Raw genomic sequence first — 17929 nt, forward strand, 5'->3', positions numbered from 1 at the left:
GTCGTCATAGCTTGAGATGTTGTCTGATGTGCTGTAATTCCAGTTCTGGGGTGGGAGGGAGGGAGGGAGAGAGAGAGATTACAGGGTGAATTGTTGGCACAGCAGAGGACAGAAAGGGATGCCCCCCACCCTGGCAATCTTGTGCCAGATCTTGTCTCCGTAGGATGGATGCAGAAGAGAAGGATGCTCTCTTGGTCTTCTCCAGGTCAAATATGCCTGTTCTTGCGACCTGTCCTCGTGAGATTAGTTTAGCAGACCCCACCTCCTCCCACACTATGAAGTTTCCTGAAGAAAAGGTCGGGTAGATGGTGTAAAACCAGCAGGCAATATTATTATAGCCGCCAGGGATGCCAGGAGAAGCCTTCAACAGGCCTCGTCATCCACAACAGCCAAATTGCACTGGGAAGTCCCACTGCTGTCGCTCACAAACTAAATCCCAGCACCTCCTAGGACGGCAAGGTGGGAAAACTTTTCGCAGCACCTGCCTATCTGCCCTCACTCACATCGTCTTGAAGCTGTGGGGATGGGCCGGGGCGGGGGGTGAGGAGGGCAACCCAAATCATGTCTGGGGTTGACAGCATGATTCTGAATGCTTCTGTTGATTCTGGCTCCTCTTGCTTCAGAGGGCAGCTGTGTTGGTCTGCAGTGAAACAGCTGGACTTGAGTCCAGGAACATCTTAGAGACCAACCTGGGCACACCTTTCCATGAGTCAAAAACTGATGAAGGGACCTTTGGCTCTTGAAAGCGTTTATTTTGGCTGTCAAGTCAGAGCTGAGTTATGGCTGCCTCTGGTGCAGTTTTGAGGGCAGAGACATGGAGAGGTGCCGGGCGAGTGCCTGTCTCCCCATCATGCCCTGCTATTCCTCGGAGGTCTCCCATCCAAATATTTACCAGGGTTGAGGCTAGGAAGTTTCCATGGCTCGGGTTTCTAAACCTGGGTTTCCCAGATCCCAACCCAACACCTTAACCAATCCACCACACTGTCTCCCCTTGAAAGCTTACACCCGCCCCCCCTTCAAAATTTTCTTCCAGACGCAAATCTAGCTGCCTCTTTTTGGTTTACTTTGGGCTCTGTGTCAACATGTTAAGTCCCAACTGAAGCTGACTAATCAAAAGTCTGTTCCTGGGAGTGTGCAAACCGGCTGTCCTAACTGGAGTTCTGCCTGGGAGTTGAGTAGGGAAGTTTGAGGGGAGGATGGATGAGTGGGTGCCATTTTGGGACAAGGAACTGGATTCTGCATAGTGCAGGTAGGCACCCTTCTTATCCCAGCACTTCAAACCACCCAACCAGCTATGGAGATAGAAAGTCTGCCGGGGGGAGGGGGCTACTTTGTGTTTTGCAATTGAACCACAGGTGCAGTTATCTGTCCAGTGAACAGAAATTGTGTGTGCGCACACGCATGTGCACGTGTTCATTGTATGGAGTTCTTAGTTCTTGGGGAACAGGCTCGCTCCCTTGAGGCTGGCTGGCTAGGGTTGCTGGTCTGGAGAAGCTGAGAGAGGCGGGGTGTGCGTGGATGATGAGCCCATCAGGAACCTACTAAAACAGACCTGCCCCCACGCTGACTGCTGTGTTGTTGTGGTGGTGATTGAGCGTCTCGTGGCTGGAGGGCATAAAATGAGGTGGGGAGAAGTTTGAAGACCACGACCTCAAAAGTGGCATTCTCAGATCTGTCACCAGTTCCACGCACAGGGTCAGCTGGACAGGTACAGAGTAGGGGTCTCAAGGGGTGGCTGAGGGAGTGACTCTGGGATGAAGGGCTTAGATTGGTTAGGCACTGCAAAACCTTCTGGGATCCCAAACCTACACCAAAAGAGACAAGATTCACTAGGCTGCTTGGGCTGGGTATTGGCTGAGAAATGCCCTCCGCTCAAGAATCTATCCCAGGTATTTCAGTCACTGGGATTTCATTCTGTTTATGAACCCAGTTGTAAACCAATCACTGGCAGAAAAAGAGGGGGGGCGGGATCAAAGGTAAGCCATTGTCCCGGCCAAAACAGGACATGGCTTACCAAACCATGGAGCTCCAAGCACGCAGAGTGTTCCAGCACTTGGCTCTGTGAAGGCCTCTGGCCAAAGCAGGACAATGGCTTACCAAGCTATGTCACACCTAAAAGACACAGAGAGGAAAACAGCCATATTGCTAGAATGTAAGATCTTCCTTTGGAAGAGAAGGTCATCCCAAGGTGGGAGGGAGAAAGACATTTAAACTCTGGACACGAGAAAGAAACTCTGTCTTAGTTTCCAGCTCCTTGGACTGGTACAATTACCAAACTGCATTTTTATTAATAACTGAAAACAAGGAATATTTTTAAGGCAATGAGCAAGCGCACACACACACACAAAGCACACACAAAGGCTGACTTAGAGGTAAAAGGGTGGAAGTTGGATAGTGTTTCAGGGATGGGGGATAGTGGTCAGTCTTAAAGTTCGTCCAGGGAAAGCACAGCTGAACAGAAAAATGACCAGCATTTCCAGGAGCTAAGGAAAGTGTCCACATGCACGCGCAGGTATCCAGAATACACCCGCACACACTATGAAAAGCCAAAGGGCCAATATTTATACCCTAAAATTGGTCCTGAGGTGGTATGAAGTAAGCTGGTAGGAAAGCCAGAAGCAAAGATTTGATTGATTTTCTGGGATTCAAACAATAAGATAGGAGAGGCATTGATGGGTCATCAGGATGACAGAGAATGTTTTAACTCTCGAATACTGACTGGTTGCTGGGGTGGGGGCAGAGAGGGCAAGGGATGGACTGCTCCGAGAACTCATTAGACCACCTTGGGGTGAAACAGTGGAAAGTAGCTTGGCCGGTTGTCCAGGCAGGCCAGGGCAAAAGTTCAGTTGCCAAGCACTTTCCTGCCCATGTTTGACACACAAGATGGATCCCAACCTTTTCTGAGAGGCGTCCATTTTGTGTAGGCCACCCTCTTGCTCTTAGGTCAGTCTTTGGTCCTTGTGCTTCTGTGGTACCCCTTGGCGGGAGAAGTTTGAAGACCACGACCTCAAAGTCCAGCTGCTATGCAGTAATCACCACAGGAACAATCTGTTCTGTTGGGCTGATGTGGCCCTTGATCCCTGAGCAAGGGGGGGGGTGCATCTTAGTCTGGTGTCTCAGCTGTGACCATTCCGCCTTAAGTGACCCTGCTAGGACCCCACCAACGCTTTTTCTTCCTGAGGTCAGCTGCCACAGAACAGCATTGGAAACATGAAAGCTTAGACTTGAATAATAAAATGTAGTCAGTCTTTAAGGTGCCCTCGGAGGCTCCTGCTTATTTCTGCTGCGGAAGGCATTCCAATGAGAGGCCATATGAACAAGAGGACTCACCAGCAAAGGGCTGGATCCTGGGGTGCCTCCAGGTGCCTCTCACAAGACCAGGAGGAAGAGAAGAGCTAAGGAGGGCGGGAGGTGGGGGGAGAGGAAGCAGCCCTTTTGCCTCCCAGGGGACTGAGGGGGCTGTGGTCATGCCTGCAGCGGAAGCCTCACAAACTGTGAAATGCCTGCAGAAGCACCTCAGCAGATGGCTTCTTCCTCTGATAGAGACCTGCCCAGATCCTGCTTGCAGGATCTGCCCGTGATGGTTTGGTTGGGGCTCCTTCTCCCAGTACTTGTTGCGTGCCCTGTGTGGGCTTCCAGCAACGCTGCCATGGTGCTGCAAACATGTACATATCGGCATCTTTGCTCCATGTGGCTAGCCAAACGGATTGTCTCTGGGGGGTGGGGGCTCCTATGTTCACATTTCATCCATGTTTGGCTGGCTACTGCGGTCTCTGCAGGATGAGCCGCAACTGGGTAAAAGAGAGACTTTCCTTGTGGAGGCGTTTCCAGAGGGCAAGGAGCACACTGCAGGGACCAAGCCATGTACATCTGTCGTGGCAGTTCAGCAGCCAGGAATTGGCCACCGTGTTTCCCAGGGGCTCTCAGAAAGGAAGACTGGAAAGGAGCCAGGTCTGTTTAGTGGAACAGAGGCCCCATCCCTAGCGAGAGACGGACGGAGACCCCTCAGAGCCGGGGCTGCTTTGGCACCAAGCTGACACTGTGCCAGTTGGGCCTTGACTCTTCCGGCAGGCTGGCAAGTCATTCCCCGACATGGGGAAAGGATGCAAGAAATCCCAGATGCTGAAGCAGCAGGCAGCTGAGGGCCACAAAGGAAGCGTGGAAGCTGAGTGGGCAGGCCACGGGAGACAGGCTTCTGGGCCACTCGATGCACAACTCCACATTGTTGACGGGGTGTAATTAACACCTGAGCTGCCTGCAAAGGGCTTGGGCCTTATCCACAGAGACCAAGCTCACAAATACAGTCCACTTAGCATTCTACCTCCTACTCCAGGTGAGACAATTGGTGCCTTACCTGTCCCAACCTGACTTAGTCACAGTGATCCATGCAACACTCATGTCCAGACTGGATTACTGCAACTTGCTCTGTGCAGGGCTGCCCTTAAGGGTGCTCCGGAACCTCCAGCTAATGCAGAATGCAGCTGCACAAGTCCTAACAGAGACTCCCTCCCTGGTAAGCACACGTCCAAGCAGTGCTCTGCCAGCTGCATGGGCTCCCGGTGGAGCACTGGGTCAGATTCAAGGTTCTGGTACTGAACTTCAAAGCTCTTAATGGTCTGGGGCCCTCATACCTGCAAAACTGCCTCTCAAAGAGCCCTCTCTTCAGCAGATCACAACTTACTGGTGATCCCTCACCCAGAGACTGTCTGACTGGGCTCAACCAGGGCTTTTCGGCCCTGGCCTGATGGACTGCCCCGTCAAACGAGACCTGCATCATGTGGAGCCTATTACAGTTCCACAGACGAGCTGTTCTGTCAGGCTTACGGTTGAGCACAACAACAGGTCTTAAATAACAGGACCTCCCCTTCCCCTTCCCTCTTTGCCTCAACCTTCCCTTTTTCCTTTCTCTCTGTCAGGATGGGCCCCTTGGCTCATCCCCCCTCCCCCTTCCAGCCTCCCAGGAAAGGAAAGCTAAAATGCAGCCACAGCTCTCCAAGGTGTGGCCAAGCCCCTGTCCTTTGTAATGTTAACTCTGTATCTGAATGTTGGTATTCTTCCCTTTGTTATCTTGCCGTGGTGGCGAACCTTTGGCACTCCAGATGTTATGGACTACAATTCCCATCAGCCCCTTCCAGCATGGCCAATTGGCCATGCTGCTGGCAAAGATATGAAATTGAGTGCTCTTCCTGTCGTCTCTTGGGCCGGGCAAGGGGGCGGGCCAAGGGCAGCAGGGATTTAAGGTTTGGTTCATTCTATATTCCCCAGAATTCGTCTATCCCTGGCATGCATCAGTCCTCAATAAAGTCTTACGTTTTTAAAAGAAAACTACAGGTCGCTTTATTCTGGGACTGCGGTCTCACACTTTCCTTCTCCTTTTGAATGTATGAGTGCTGAACTTGGGGGTGGGAATGGTATTTTATTAGATATATTATGTATTTATTAGATATATTATATGGCCCAATATGAGGTGTCAGAGACTATTCTGTAATACATTATTGTTGTTTTATTATAAGCTGCCCTGAGCCTGTTAGGGAAGGGCAGTCTAAAAATCAAATATATAATAGAATCATAAAGTTGGAAGAGACCCCAAGGGCCATCCAGTCCAGCCCCCAGCCATTCAGGAACACACAACTGAAGAACTCCTGACAGGTGGGCATCCAGCCTCTGTTTAAAAACCTCCAAAGAAGGAGACTCCACCACACTCTGAGGTAGCGCATTCCACTGTCAAACAGCCCTTACTGTCAGGAAGTTCTTCCTGATGTTTAGGTGAAATCTCTTTTCCTTCACCTTGAACCCATTGCTTCTGGTCCTCATCTCTGGAGCAGCAGAAAACAAGTTTGCTCCCTCACCAACATGACATCCCTTCAGATATCTAAACGTGGCTATCATGTCACTTCTTAACCTTCTCTTCACCAAGCTAAACATACACAGCTCCCTAAGTCCCTCCTCATAGGGCATGGATTCCAGACCTTTTGCCATTTTGGTTGCCCTCCTCTGGACCCGTTTCAGCTTATCAATATCCTTTTTGAATTGCAGTGCCCAGAACTGGACATGCTATTCCAGCGGAGGTTTGATCAATGCAGAATAGAAAGGTACTATTAAGTCCATCTATTCTAGACAGCATACTCCTCTTGATGCAGCCCAGAATTGCATTGGCTTTCTTGGCTGCTGCATCACTCGGCTGACTCATGTTCAGTTTGTGGTCTACTAAGACTCCCAGATCCCTTTCACATGCACTGTTGTCAAGCCAGTACAAATCAAATCAAATTGTCTAAATCAAATCAAATTGTCTAAATCAAATCAAATTGTCTAAATCAAATCCTAAGACCTGGAAATCAAAACAGCAACAAAAGTGGGGATCAGGATGACAAGCTGGTTTCCTTCTTTTCATTCTGGTGTAGCTCTCTTTAAGGAGCTCCAAGGCATTCGTTCTATGGTTCTGCTGTATGAGACCCTTTCCCAGTCCGATGCTGGACTTCCTAGTGTTGGGGACAGGGAAGCTCTTGATGATAGGATAACACAATCCAAAAAGCATGCCCGCTTACACATCCTGGTGCCTCCTCCTACCTCTCAGAGGTCCTACTGACAAATGTCTGATTGGAACTTATTCATACTCATAGTAGCCCTCTGAGAGGCAGCCCTTCCCTGCTCTGGCAAGATCATCCCTGGCCCCACTGCCACAGCTCCATCAGAAGGCCCCAACTCACCAAGTCATCAAGGATACTGTATTCCCCCATTGTCTGGGATGCCGTCTCTCTCTACAGCCTCTCCGTTGGCCTTGCAGAGCTTTACCAAGGGAGAAGACCCTAGCAGGATGAGAAGACCTCATCTCCTTGTTTGCAAGGCAAATTGGCTCTCTAAACGCCACCACACATGACTGATTCTTCCTGTCTAGAGGGCTTAAGTGAAGCCTGCCTCATTTGAAGAGGAGCAAAGGCCCTAAGCTTGTTTTCTGCTGCTCCAGAGATGAGGACCAGGAGTCATGGGTTCAAGGTGCAGGAAAAGAGATTCCACCTAAATATTAGAGAGAACGTCCTGACAGTAAGGGCTGATCAACAGCGTAATCTGCTGCCTCAGAGGGTGGTGGAGTCTCCTTTGTTGGAGGTTTTTAAAAAGAGGCTGGATGGCCACCTGCCAAGAGTGCTTTGATGGTGTGTTCCTGCATGGCAGGGGTTGTATTTGATGGCTCTTGTGGTCTTTTCCAACTCTGTTTCGATGATTCGAGGAATGTTATCCAGGGCCAGATTGAGACCTTTAGAAGCCATAGGTGCTGAAAAGATTATGATTCCTCCATATACCCTATAGATAATTAAAATTAACAACAATAATAAACTGTAAAATATATATATACATGTGTACATATGTGTTTTAATGAATAAATATCGTTACTTGTATGAAACAAAAAACCTATAATTCTATTGCTTTCTTGCTTCGAAGATACATAGCGTTTTAACTTAAATCAAAGATGCAAAATAATGTTTATTGTTGCTTACTGATAACTTTATTTATACGATAAAAAGTTTTCTCCTTCATTTTTAATTGCAACATCTGTGATCTTATCCTCAAAATTAATCTGATAAGAAATCTGCTTCAATACTTAGCAGAGATAAGGAGAGAGAGAAAAACCTCTATAGGGCCCTCTTTGTGCTTATTTGGCAACTCGCGGCCCTCCAGATGTTATGGACTACAGTTCCCATCATCCCCTGCCAGCATGATGCTGGCAGGGGATGGTGGGAACTGTAGTCCATAACATCTGGAAGGCCGCAAGTTTGACACCTAAGGATCCAGGACTGATGTAATCTGCTACTCATTCTGTTTCTGTTTATTCTGTTTTGCTGTAATTTTTCAAAAATGGTTTGGTCTGCTCCTTTAGGAAAGATTGTGGTCAAAGTACCTTTGGATGCTGTGTGGATGAGAAAGTCTACATTTTTGCAGCTCTTGCCCAAATTGGCACTATTTTCCTTACTTCTTCCTTGTGGCTGCCATAGTCTCCTTTCCCACCCCAACACTGTGAAAGGTTACCCAAAGCCGGTGCCTTACCAGGAACCTACCAACACCTGGGTTCTTTATCCAGATACTCTCAAACAGCTGAGATTTTAAAATGTTATTAAAAGGAAAGGAAAAGAAATAAGATCAGTTCTCCCTCAGCTCTAGACATTACCAAGTATAAAAACAATACAAGGCTGTTCAGCCCAAGGCAGAAGAACAGCCAGGAGAAAATCTCAAGAAGAATCCTTGGTGAATGAATCTCTTTCTAAAATGGTGTCCGGGGTTTCATGGAATTGGCTCATCTAGACCATCCGATCAGTAATTAATGGCCAACTTTCAGGAATGCTTTGATCGTGTATTCCTGCATGGCAGGGGTGATTCTATGTGACAGATGTTTTCAGGTGCCCGTGGACCCCACCCTGTGCTGCTTTCTTTCCACAGTCTGACTTTCTGGCAATGAAAAAAAAAACACTTCAGAACTTGCAGAGTCGGGTTGAGAAGGGCAGACAATTTAAGTGCTGTGGAGGCTTCTTTGGGCTGTTGTCACCAAATTTTCCTAATTGCCTTCGAATTCCAGCTTCTTGTTCCTAACTACTAGCAGTAAAATCCATTTCAAACTGCAACAAAATGGGCTTTAGACAGGGGGATGGGAAAATGTAGGCGGGGGAGTGGGTGGGCTGGTGGCAGGTTTCTCTGACACCCCCCCTGCACATCTCCTGCCCCCCTCACTCCGGAGTCACTCTGCCGCTGCTCTGTCACTACTCTATGGTAAAGAGACAAGAAGATTAGGACAGTAAAATAAATTAGCACTGGCTTTGCCTACAAGGTACAAAACAGACCTTCCCTCCCCACAATAATTATTAGTTGATTTGTAAATGCTGTAGTGACCACACAGAAAACACAAAGTAAAGGAAGTGTGATTTTAAAGCAAAATAACAACAACTGCAAGGAGCAGCGTACCCCTGGCTTAATGGATCCCGTTTGCTCCTGACTAAACCTGCAATATGATTCTTATCAATGTGGGTTTGTGGTGCTGAACTGTTATGGGAATTGAGAGCTCAGTCAATATGGCATCATGTAGAATTCTGTTTCAATTCCACCCAACTTCCCAAAAAGTAATCCTTTTGCCATGCAAAATAACTCCCATGTGGGCATTTTCAAAATCAAATTTCTGGTCACTCGAATTGTGTCTTGTTTTAATGACATTTTTGGAACCCAGTACAAATTATTTGGAAGGAGTAGGGAGAGACACAATAATACCCAGAGAGAGCTGAGAAATTCTTGTGGCAGGAAGCTTTACTTGTGTGTGAATCACTGTATGAAAACAAGAACTGAAAGTGTCAAGGGAAAAACTCTGGTTCCATCTGAATGCTTACTGACTGCCACACTGAACATTAACAGGCACAGTTGAAAGGGATGGGGGGGAGGAATCAACAGCTGGCTGGCCATTGCGGGAGAGTGCCTCCCCCCACACATGCACAGCCATGTTGGCCAGGCAGGGAGTCACAGGGACTGCACACACCCCTTGACATGTCTTGAAGATTCAGAGATTGCATTCCCTGTTCCATAGAATGATACCAATAAGAGTATAGTTGAGATGTTTACCTGTCTGCACCCATGAGAGGGAATCAGGATGGACCACAGAGGCATGTACAGAGGACATGAGATCTCATATACACCTGCAAGGACCTTAATGCTGCTACTGATCGCAATGACCATTGGTTGCCCAGCCCTGTATGGGCAGGCTCTTTACTACCACTTTATGTGAGGGGCATACTTTCGCATATGCAAACCCTGTGGGAGGGGCATGCAAACATGCTTCCAGGCAGGGCTGAAGGAGATGCTCCATCTTCTCAGGGTGGACAGCTCCATCTACAGAGCATGCCTAGGGCACACAGCCATGCACCAGAAGGCTGTAATGGAACCAGCTGTTACAGGGGTCAGGACCACACTGGCACTGGCCGGTGTTCTTCTCCCACTTGGTCCAGTTCAACTGGCAGTACGTGTCAGCACCAGCTTGACCCACTCAGGAGGAATGAGGGGCTATGCTATATCCTCTGGGAATCACTGGGAAGTAGATTGCAAGGCCATGCCCCAGCACAACACCAGGCAGGCAAGCAGCCACCGGACTGCAGAAGCAGTGTGTCTGGTCACACCACCACTTAGCCCAGACCAGGGGTCAGTAGGGGCCCAAATGTGTCCTGCAGAGCTGTGTTTGGGCAGATGCAAGACCACTGGGATGTAGCAGTAATGGTCAGGCAAGCAGGGTGTCATGTCTACCACCAGTATTTACACGACAGTGTGCTTCTTCCTCAGTGAGCTCCAAAGGGTGGTGAGGCAGGATCTGCTTTGGCCTTGTCGTTCCTCTGCGCTCTCTTTGACTCTAGTGGGCACTCACGGGGCCTGGGACAGGCGTTGGGCTGGAAGGCTGCCCTTCCCCTCTGGGCCTCATTGTTAACGGAGGGGAAATCCCCGCGGCGTCCGCTGTTCTGCGGCACTTCTGCTGCTGCTGCAGGCGCCCTCGCAGCACATGCCGGTTGCAGCAGACCCACAGGCTGACCCACAGTGACCTCCCACCCGCTCTCCCGGAACTGCTGCTTCCATCTTTGGTGCTTGTTGCGAGCACGACGTCCTCTAGAGGGCGCCTTCCTTGGTCGGGCGGGCGGTCGCTCGGGGGGAAGGGCGATGCCCACAGCGCATGCGCTCTAGGACCGGTAGCGCCTGGGCTTTTCCACTGGTCAACGGGACGGGGCTCTTCTGAGGCGGGGGCGGCGCAGCTCGCACAGGCCGGGAACGGCAGCGCGCCCTCCCCCAGCGACTCCCGGCCACCAGCGACCGGAGGGGCCGAGGCCTACGGCGCACGCGCAGAAGAGGCCCCACGCGCGGACGCACGCCCCGCCCACGCTCAGGCGTCTCTCCCCAGCTGCGCACGCGCACCAGTGCACGACAGTGATCCGGTAAGCGAGGGGGCGTGGCCTGCGCGGAGGAGGAAGAGCGCCAGGGAGGAAGGAAGGAGGGAGCCGCCATCTTGTCGTCGCGTCGCCTCCGCCGCCGCCATAGTCCGGAGGAGACCGACGGAGGAGGAGGCGGCAGCAGCAGCCGCCGCCAGCGTTGAGAGCGGGAGGCGGCGAGGCCCGGCCCGGCCCGGCGAGTGGCGGCGGTGAGGCTCCGCGGCGTCTCCTCTGCGGTCAGCTCTTCCCGGCGCTGAGGGGGCCGCGCGCGACTGGGCCCTGGATCGGGGCCCCGCCTCACGCGCCCTTGCGCGCCCGCCCGCCCGCCGGCCCGGGGAGAGGCGGCGGCCTGGGCCCAGGAGCCGGGCGGGGCGGGGCGGCTTCCGTGGGCCCGAGACCCCCCGCCCCTCGGGCTCCCCGCGCAGCACCCCCGGGGGGAGCCCCGCTCGGCCCGCCCGCCCGCCCGCCCGCCCGCCGTGACGGGGTGGGGGGTGGGGGTGGTCTCGTCTGGCGGCCTCCCGGGACTCTCGCCTTGGGTCTCGGCGGCCGCAGCAGGGCCCAGCGCCAGGCCGTCGTCCGCGGGGCGCTTCGTGCGCGCTGCAGGCCTGCAGGGGAGGGGGAGCCGTCGGCCTGCCCGCGTCCCCCCGTCGAGCATCCTTGGCTGGCGGCCGGGGGGGCCTCGCGATGGCCCCGGTTGGGGCAGGCCTCACCATCGGCCGTTGAGCTGCGGTCCTCGTGGCCGCGCACGACGAGCCTCTCAGCTGCTGTCGCAGGGAAGGAAAGGCCCCGCTTCCTGGGAAGCTGTTTCTGCGCGCCGCGCTCCTTCAGGAGGCTTCAAGAGTGGGGGAGGCGGCGTCCCTTGCAAAGTGGGGTGGGGGGGGGATCTTGTCATGGACGGTCCCATGCGTGGGGTGCCCTGCAATGTAGATCAACGGATGGGGCCTTTTTGTTGAGGAGCCCAAAACAGCAAGTAGTCACTTAACGTTGTTTTGGTAACTTGGATTAGACAAGGCATCATTACAGGTTCTGGTTAGTTGCTCACGAGTAGCGTTTGCAAAAGTGCCTAATTGCAATGCAAGGGTTTGGGGGGGAGGGGAGGATTGCTGGCAATTTTTCCAGCAGTCTAGCTGTTTTTAATCCCTGTTCTGCAAGTTAAATAAATGTCTGCTGCAAGAAACTCTTTCTATCTTAACCATGTTGCCTGTCTTTTCAGACTGAACTGAGTGACTTTGGCTAGAACTCCAATTGGCCAGAAGACCATTTTGAACACGTTGTTTCGCAGCAGTGCATCAGAGCAAGTGACTGCTTTACTTCTGAGTGACTGTAAGGTGCTTGCCTGCATTGCAATAAGACTCATATACTGAGCAGGACATTATTTATCTCTTCATCTTGGAGAGCCTAATAAACTGTTATTACAGTTACTGTACTCACTTTCAAAGTTTTGAAGTCAAGAAAGACATCTTTATAAAGCAGAACATGAGTACGGCCAGAACAGAGAACCCTGTTATAATGGGTCTCTCCAGTCAAAATGGACAGTTGAGGGGCCCTGTAAAACCCAGCAGTGGTCCAGGAGGTGGAGGAACACAGGCACAGCAGCAGATAAACCAGCTGAAACATCCCAACACAATCAACAATGGCACTCAGCAGCAAGCCCAGGGTATACCCTCTACTCTCAAGTAAGTATGTCTGTGACACCTTGTTAGACATGGTGGTACTCCAGTAATGGTTACCGGAGTCTGGGTTCCTTGGTAGGAATACTTTTCCTTGTGACCTTAGCTGAGTAATGTTTGATTCCAGACATTAATTGGCACTTTTTAATATTCTCATTGCTTTCTGGTCTTGGGAATATGCTGGATCAGACCAGCATCCTGTTTCAAACAGCAACAGTGTCACCAGTAGCCTCAGTGGGCCAAGCAGACAGGGCATAGAGATTAGATTCCGGCTTTCCCCAGCTTCTCCTTCCAAGCCCTGGAATTCAGGGGTTTGCTGCCTGTGGAGCTGGAGGATCCCTTTGGTAATCAATAGCCGTCGACAGACATCTCATGAATCTGTCTAAACTCTTTTCAAAACTATCTATGCCTGTTGTCATCAGTTTGTCTACTGGAAGCAAATTCCACTGTTCCTTTAATTGGTGAGGTCAGAGGTATTTCTTTTTTGTCTGTTTTAAACCTCTGTTCCATCAACTTTGAGTCCTTCTTGAGTTGAAGCTTTCTCCTTTTCCACCTCATTTATAATTTTATAAACTTTTGTCGTGTATCTCCTGAACCGCCTTTCATCTAGATTGTGATGCCTCAGTCTCTCCGGTCTTTCCTCATAGGAAAAGTGCTCTAGCACCTAAATTGTGTGGTTACCCTCCTTTGTACTTTTTTTGATGTTGTTTTTGAGGTACAGCAACCAAGCGGTATTCTAGAGGAGACTGCAGCACGGCTTTATACGAGGGAGTTTCAATATGGGTGTTTATTCACAATACTAATAATTCCTGGCATGGAGTTGGCATTTCTCACTGCTGCTGCATGCTGTGTTTTCATTTCAACCAAGTTTCCTGTACAAATCCAAGCCATTTTTCAGTCTCAGGCAGTTCTGCCCCCATCACCATATATTTAAAAGTAGGATTTTTCCCCCCAATATGCATCACCTTTCATTTGTACATGATAAAATTATTTTGCTGTGTTGTAGTTCACTCATCCCATTTACTGAGATCCTTCAGTAGCTGTTTACAAGTTGGCCTTGGTTTTCACCATTCTAAATAGTTTGGTGTCATCTGCAAAAGTGGCTAGTGTGCTTCTCCTCCCCAGTTCTAGACCAGATGTAAACAAAGTAGATAGCGCCAGCCCAATTGCTGATCCCTGCAGGACCCCACTCCTCATTTCCTTCCACAGTGAGAACTGCCAGCTTATTTCCATTTTCTGCTCCCTATATTTAACCAGTTTTTTAATCCACAAAAGGGCCTGCCCTCTCACTCCATCTCTGCTAGCCTTTACCATGTCAGAAGCCTTTTGGAAGCCCAAATATAAAATGTCTGCTGTGTCGCTTTTATCGACATGCTTGTTAACCTACTCAAAGAGCTTTGTGACGGAGAAGTTCCCATGGCAGAAGTCAGGCTGATTTTCCTTTTGGCGAAGAAAATTCTAAACTCTTCAGTGTGCGTATTGATTTTCTCTTTAATTCACTCTATGTATTTAAAACTTATATACTACTTTCCCATCCAGGTAGGGTCCCAGTGCAGTCATTAGAACATGTCCAATATTGAAGTAGAATTTAAATATGCATATAATTACTTATACAGACATCTACACATTCAAACACACACACACAGACATCTACACATTCAAACACACACAGCCAGAAAGAAAGGCCAGTAAGAGTTTACTGTGAGCTGTTCAAAGCTCAGTTTAGTGGGGGAGGGTGGGATACAAATCAAATAAATACATCTTCACTTCTTGTTAGAAAGCAGTGATATAGAGGGAGAGACAAATATCTCCCAAGAAAGGAGTTCCAAAATGTTGGCACCATGACTAAAAAGGCTCTTTCTCAGGTTGCCAGCCTGAAGATAACCAGAATGGATGGGCAGGTTCGTCGGGGAGAAGATGGTTCCAGAGATATGCTGGTCTCAAGCTGTCTAGAGCAGGGGTGTCAAACTCATTTGTTCCAAAGGATGGATTAAAGTGACTTGGCTGGGCCTGCAGGGGAATGACTGCCTCAGCTGGCGAACCCCTGGCAGGCTTGCTAGCCCAGATCAGCAGCCGTGGGGGTGAGGGGGGGGGGCTGCTTCAACTGATGATCCTGCATTTAGGATGGGTGCTACTTTGGTTAGCAAGGCCACAGCGGGCTTGCCAACTGAGAACACTTTGAATGTCCCCAGAAACAGATTGGGAGTCTGTGTAGATGGAAAAGACTAGTAGAATGACATGGTTCCTGGGATCCACTCCAGGCAACATGGTATAGCACAGTGGTGGCGAACCTTTGGCACTCCAGATGTTATGGACTACAATACCCATCAGCCCCTAGAATTGGCCATGCTGGAAGGGGCTGATGGGAATTGTAGTTCGCCACCACGGCTATAGCAACTGCACCTTCTGGACAGTCTTCAAGGGCAGACTCACATAGAGCACATTGCAGTAATCTAATCTAAATATTTAGGGCCATACACCACAGTGGCAAGATCTTTCCTGCCTAGAAGGACGACAGCTGTCTCACTATCCTAATCTGATGAAAGGCAAACAGGCCACTGTTGTCACTTGTCTATTCCGCAAAAGGCAACACCCCAAGGTATGAACTGGCTCCTTGATGGGGAATGTAGCCCCATTCAGAACAGGAGATAGCCTGTTTCCTGGTTCATACTGACCCCAGTAGCATCTCCATTTTGTTGGGATTAAGTTTCAGTTAACTGCTTCTAGGTGCCTGTTCACAGTTTCCACACTTTCCCTGGGGTGTGCTTGGGGTGTGCTTGGAAGTGCAAGACAGTTTCTGCTAATTTATGTGGAGCAGGCTAAGTGGCCTGTAATCTCCTGGCTCCTGTCTGGAACACTTTTAACAGCTGGCATGGTACCTGCTATTTTACAGGCATCTGGCACGAACGCTGATTTTAGTGGCAAATGGCATGTATTATTTAATAGATTAACAGTTTCACATTTGAGTCCTTCAGGAACCCAAGGGTGTATGCTGTGTGGCCCTGCAGACTTGTCAGTTTTCTCTTTGCCTAGTAGTCCAAGAGTTTCATAAGTTCTTGCCTCAATTCATCAAACACCCTTCCTTAAAACAGCAGCTCTGACATAGGTTATAAAACAGACACCTTTTCAGGCCCCCGGGGACACATACTTGAAGTTGATACTTTTTTGTTCCAGTGTGCATCATTTTAACTTCTTTTGCCATGCTCTTGCCCATCCTCCCAATTTGTGGAAATTCTGCCGGAGCGCTTCACCGTCCGCCTGGGTTCCATGTAACCCCGCCCCTTGACTGGCATTTTGTGTTCCTCTGTGCCTGTGCAGAATATCCTGTGATTCTTGTTGGGGTAGCCACTCTGGCAAATGTACTGCAAAGAGATCTTGTGCTTGCTTCCTTTGCTGCATTGGGAAGCATCTCTGGTAGTGTAGCATGGGATCAACAGAAAAGACAGATTCCTCCCTTAAGACACTGACAGTATAACTTTGAATTGGAGGGGTGCCAAGGGGTAGTAAGCCAGGAAATGGTGGGTCATGGCTGAAGCAGTCACTGGTATCTGTTATAATCCGCTTTTCACTAGAGTTCCCAAAGTGGAGGTCTGTTAACAATGCACAGAAATCTAGTAATCCAAATTACAGCTTAACAAAAAATACGTAATTTGTGTCCTTTTGATAATGAAGTGTTTGCATAAGTAAAAATGTTTCAGCTGCCTGAGTAAATGAACTGAGATGCCTCAGCGTGGACAGGAGGCAGGTCTGGAAGTGCATGGTCTCCTTAGAGAGAGGTGTTAAGAGTTAAGGGCAGTCCCACATTTGGCTGAGAGCCTGCACCACTGCTGGATGTCTGCACAGGGCATCATGCGTTGGACAAGGCCAGACCTGGGGCCTTCCGTGTCATCCGGGATAATTCTGGTGTCTTTCTGAATATTCATTCCCGGCAATTGATCTGGTTGCCATGTTCTGGAAAGCAGAGAGATGTGCAGCATGCTACAGCAGCCTTCTTGCATCAGAGCTGTGTAGCCATCATAAGTATATAGACAGATATGTCAGGAGCACTCAAGAATATTTCCAAAGAGAATAGAAGAGCAGCAGCCCCCTTCGCTGCCTTCCACATTGCCCGGGGAGATAAGAGCACACCAGACATGGAACTGTCCATGGAGCCTGGCTGGCATAGCTGATTGGCAGGGATGTCACCATCACAGATACTGAACAGTCAGAGTGGTCTGTGAGAAACAACAAAGTTCAGGGAGCCAAGTGGCCAAGGCAGTCCAGTGCAAACTGAAATGGGTCTAGCTAATTTATTTGGAAATGATTAGCTTTAGTTTAATCAATCATCTTGTCTTGCAAAGGATTCCCCAGTTGTATTGTCGAAGGCTTTCATGGCCGGAATCACTTGGGTGCTGTGTGGTTTCCGGGCTGTATGGCCGTGTTCTAGCAGCATTCTCTCCTGACGTTTCGCCTGCATCTGTGGCTGGCATCTTCAGAGGATCATGAAGGCTGGCATCTTCAGATCCTCTGAAGATGCCAGCCACAGATGCAGGCGAAACGTCAGGAGAGAATGCTGCTAGAACACGGCCATACAGCCCGGAAACCACACAGCACCCAAGATTCCCCAGTTAATGGGAATCTGAAAATGACCTTAATAAGAGTATCATTTGGGCCAGATGTGACAGAGCCCTCCCTTAATGAGGAATTACAGACACCAAATAGGCAGTCTCTGTTAAAGCTAGCCATGGTGAAATGTAGTTTTTTGGTGTTGCCATATACACAGATCCATAAATAAGCGTTTTGTCTTCACCTTTGGGTGATTTCTCTTAATAGTGTTCTGGTGTATTTGGCTGGGGTCATCTTAAAATAGGCTCTGGTTTTTTGTTTTTGTTTACCACCTCGTTATTTTTTAGGGAGACCATGTAGGAAATTTGCTGGTCTGGCTTGCCAGCTAATGCTTCCTGACCAGTTTGTAACTGTCTTAGAACATGGCATAAAGACCTTGTGTGACTATGTGGACCCCACAGGGTTTCTGTTTTAAGCCTGTCATGGCTTCCCTGAGCGGCTCTGGAACCTGTACTTTGGTGAACATGCTGAGATGGTAGATTACTGCACAACTATAGCTCTTGGGGGCGGGGGGGGGGGATGTTTCAGAAGAGTGTTTAAATCTGCGGGGTAGCATTGCCATTTAGAAAAACTGGGGTGGCTTCTGCTGTCTCCTCCTCTGCCCTCTCTTCTTGGCTTTCTGATAGTCTTGGCAAAATGGTGTATGTGTGCGATCTGGGGAAATATAGAACAAAGCTTCCACAGGGACCCAAAGCAATCCACTTTCTTATATAA

At 49.6% G+C, this 17929-nt stretch overlaps 2 protein-coding genes across 2 annotated transcripts in view; one reads left to right on the plus strand and one right to left on the minus strand.

Moving 5' to 3' along the window:
• LOC125441497 (serine/arginine repetitive matrix protein 1-like) lies at window positions 1–11653 on the minus strand. The gene is made up of 3 exons (XM_048512108.1): window positions 11472–11653; window positions 9595–11353; window positions 1–45 (listed from the first exon to the last, which is right to left on the minus strand). The coding sequence occupies exons 1-2, from the start codon at window positions 11651–11653 to the stop codon at window positions 10624–10626; spliced, it is 912 nt and encodes a 303-aa protein (XP_048368065.1). The 3' UTR covers window positions 1–45; window positions 9595–10623.
• DDX6 (DEAD-box helicase 6) overlaps window positions 11010–17929 on the plus strand; it is a 19931-nt gene continuing 13011 nt past the window's right edge. Inside the window, exons 1-2 of the mRNA XM_048512354.1 lie at window positions 11010–11149; window positions 12154–12616. Of these exons, the coding sequence (XP_048368311.1) occupies window positions 12417–12616 (200 nt within the window). The 5' untranslated portion in view covers window positions 11010–11149; window positions 12154–12416. The remainder of the gene's footprint in view (window positions 11150–12153; window positions 12617–17929) is intronic.

Source organism: Sphaerodactylus townsendi, linkage group LG12, assembly GCF_021028975.2.
Source record: "Sphaerodactylus townsendi isolate TG3544 linkage group LG12, MPM_Stown_v2.3, whole genome shotgun sequence".
Lineage (NCBI taxonomy): Eukaryota > Metazoa > Chordata > Lepidosauria > Squamata > Sphaerodactylidae > Sphaerodactylus > Sphaerodactylus townsendi.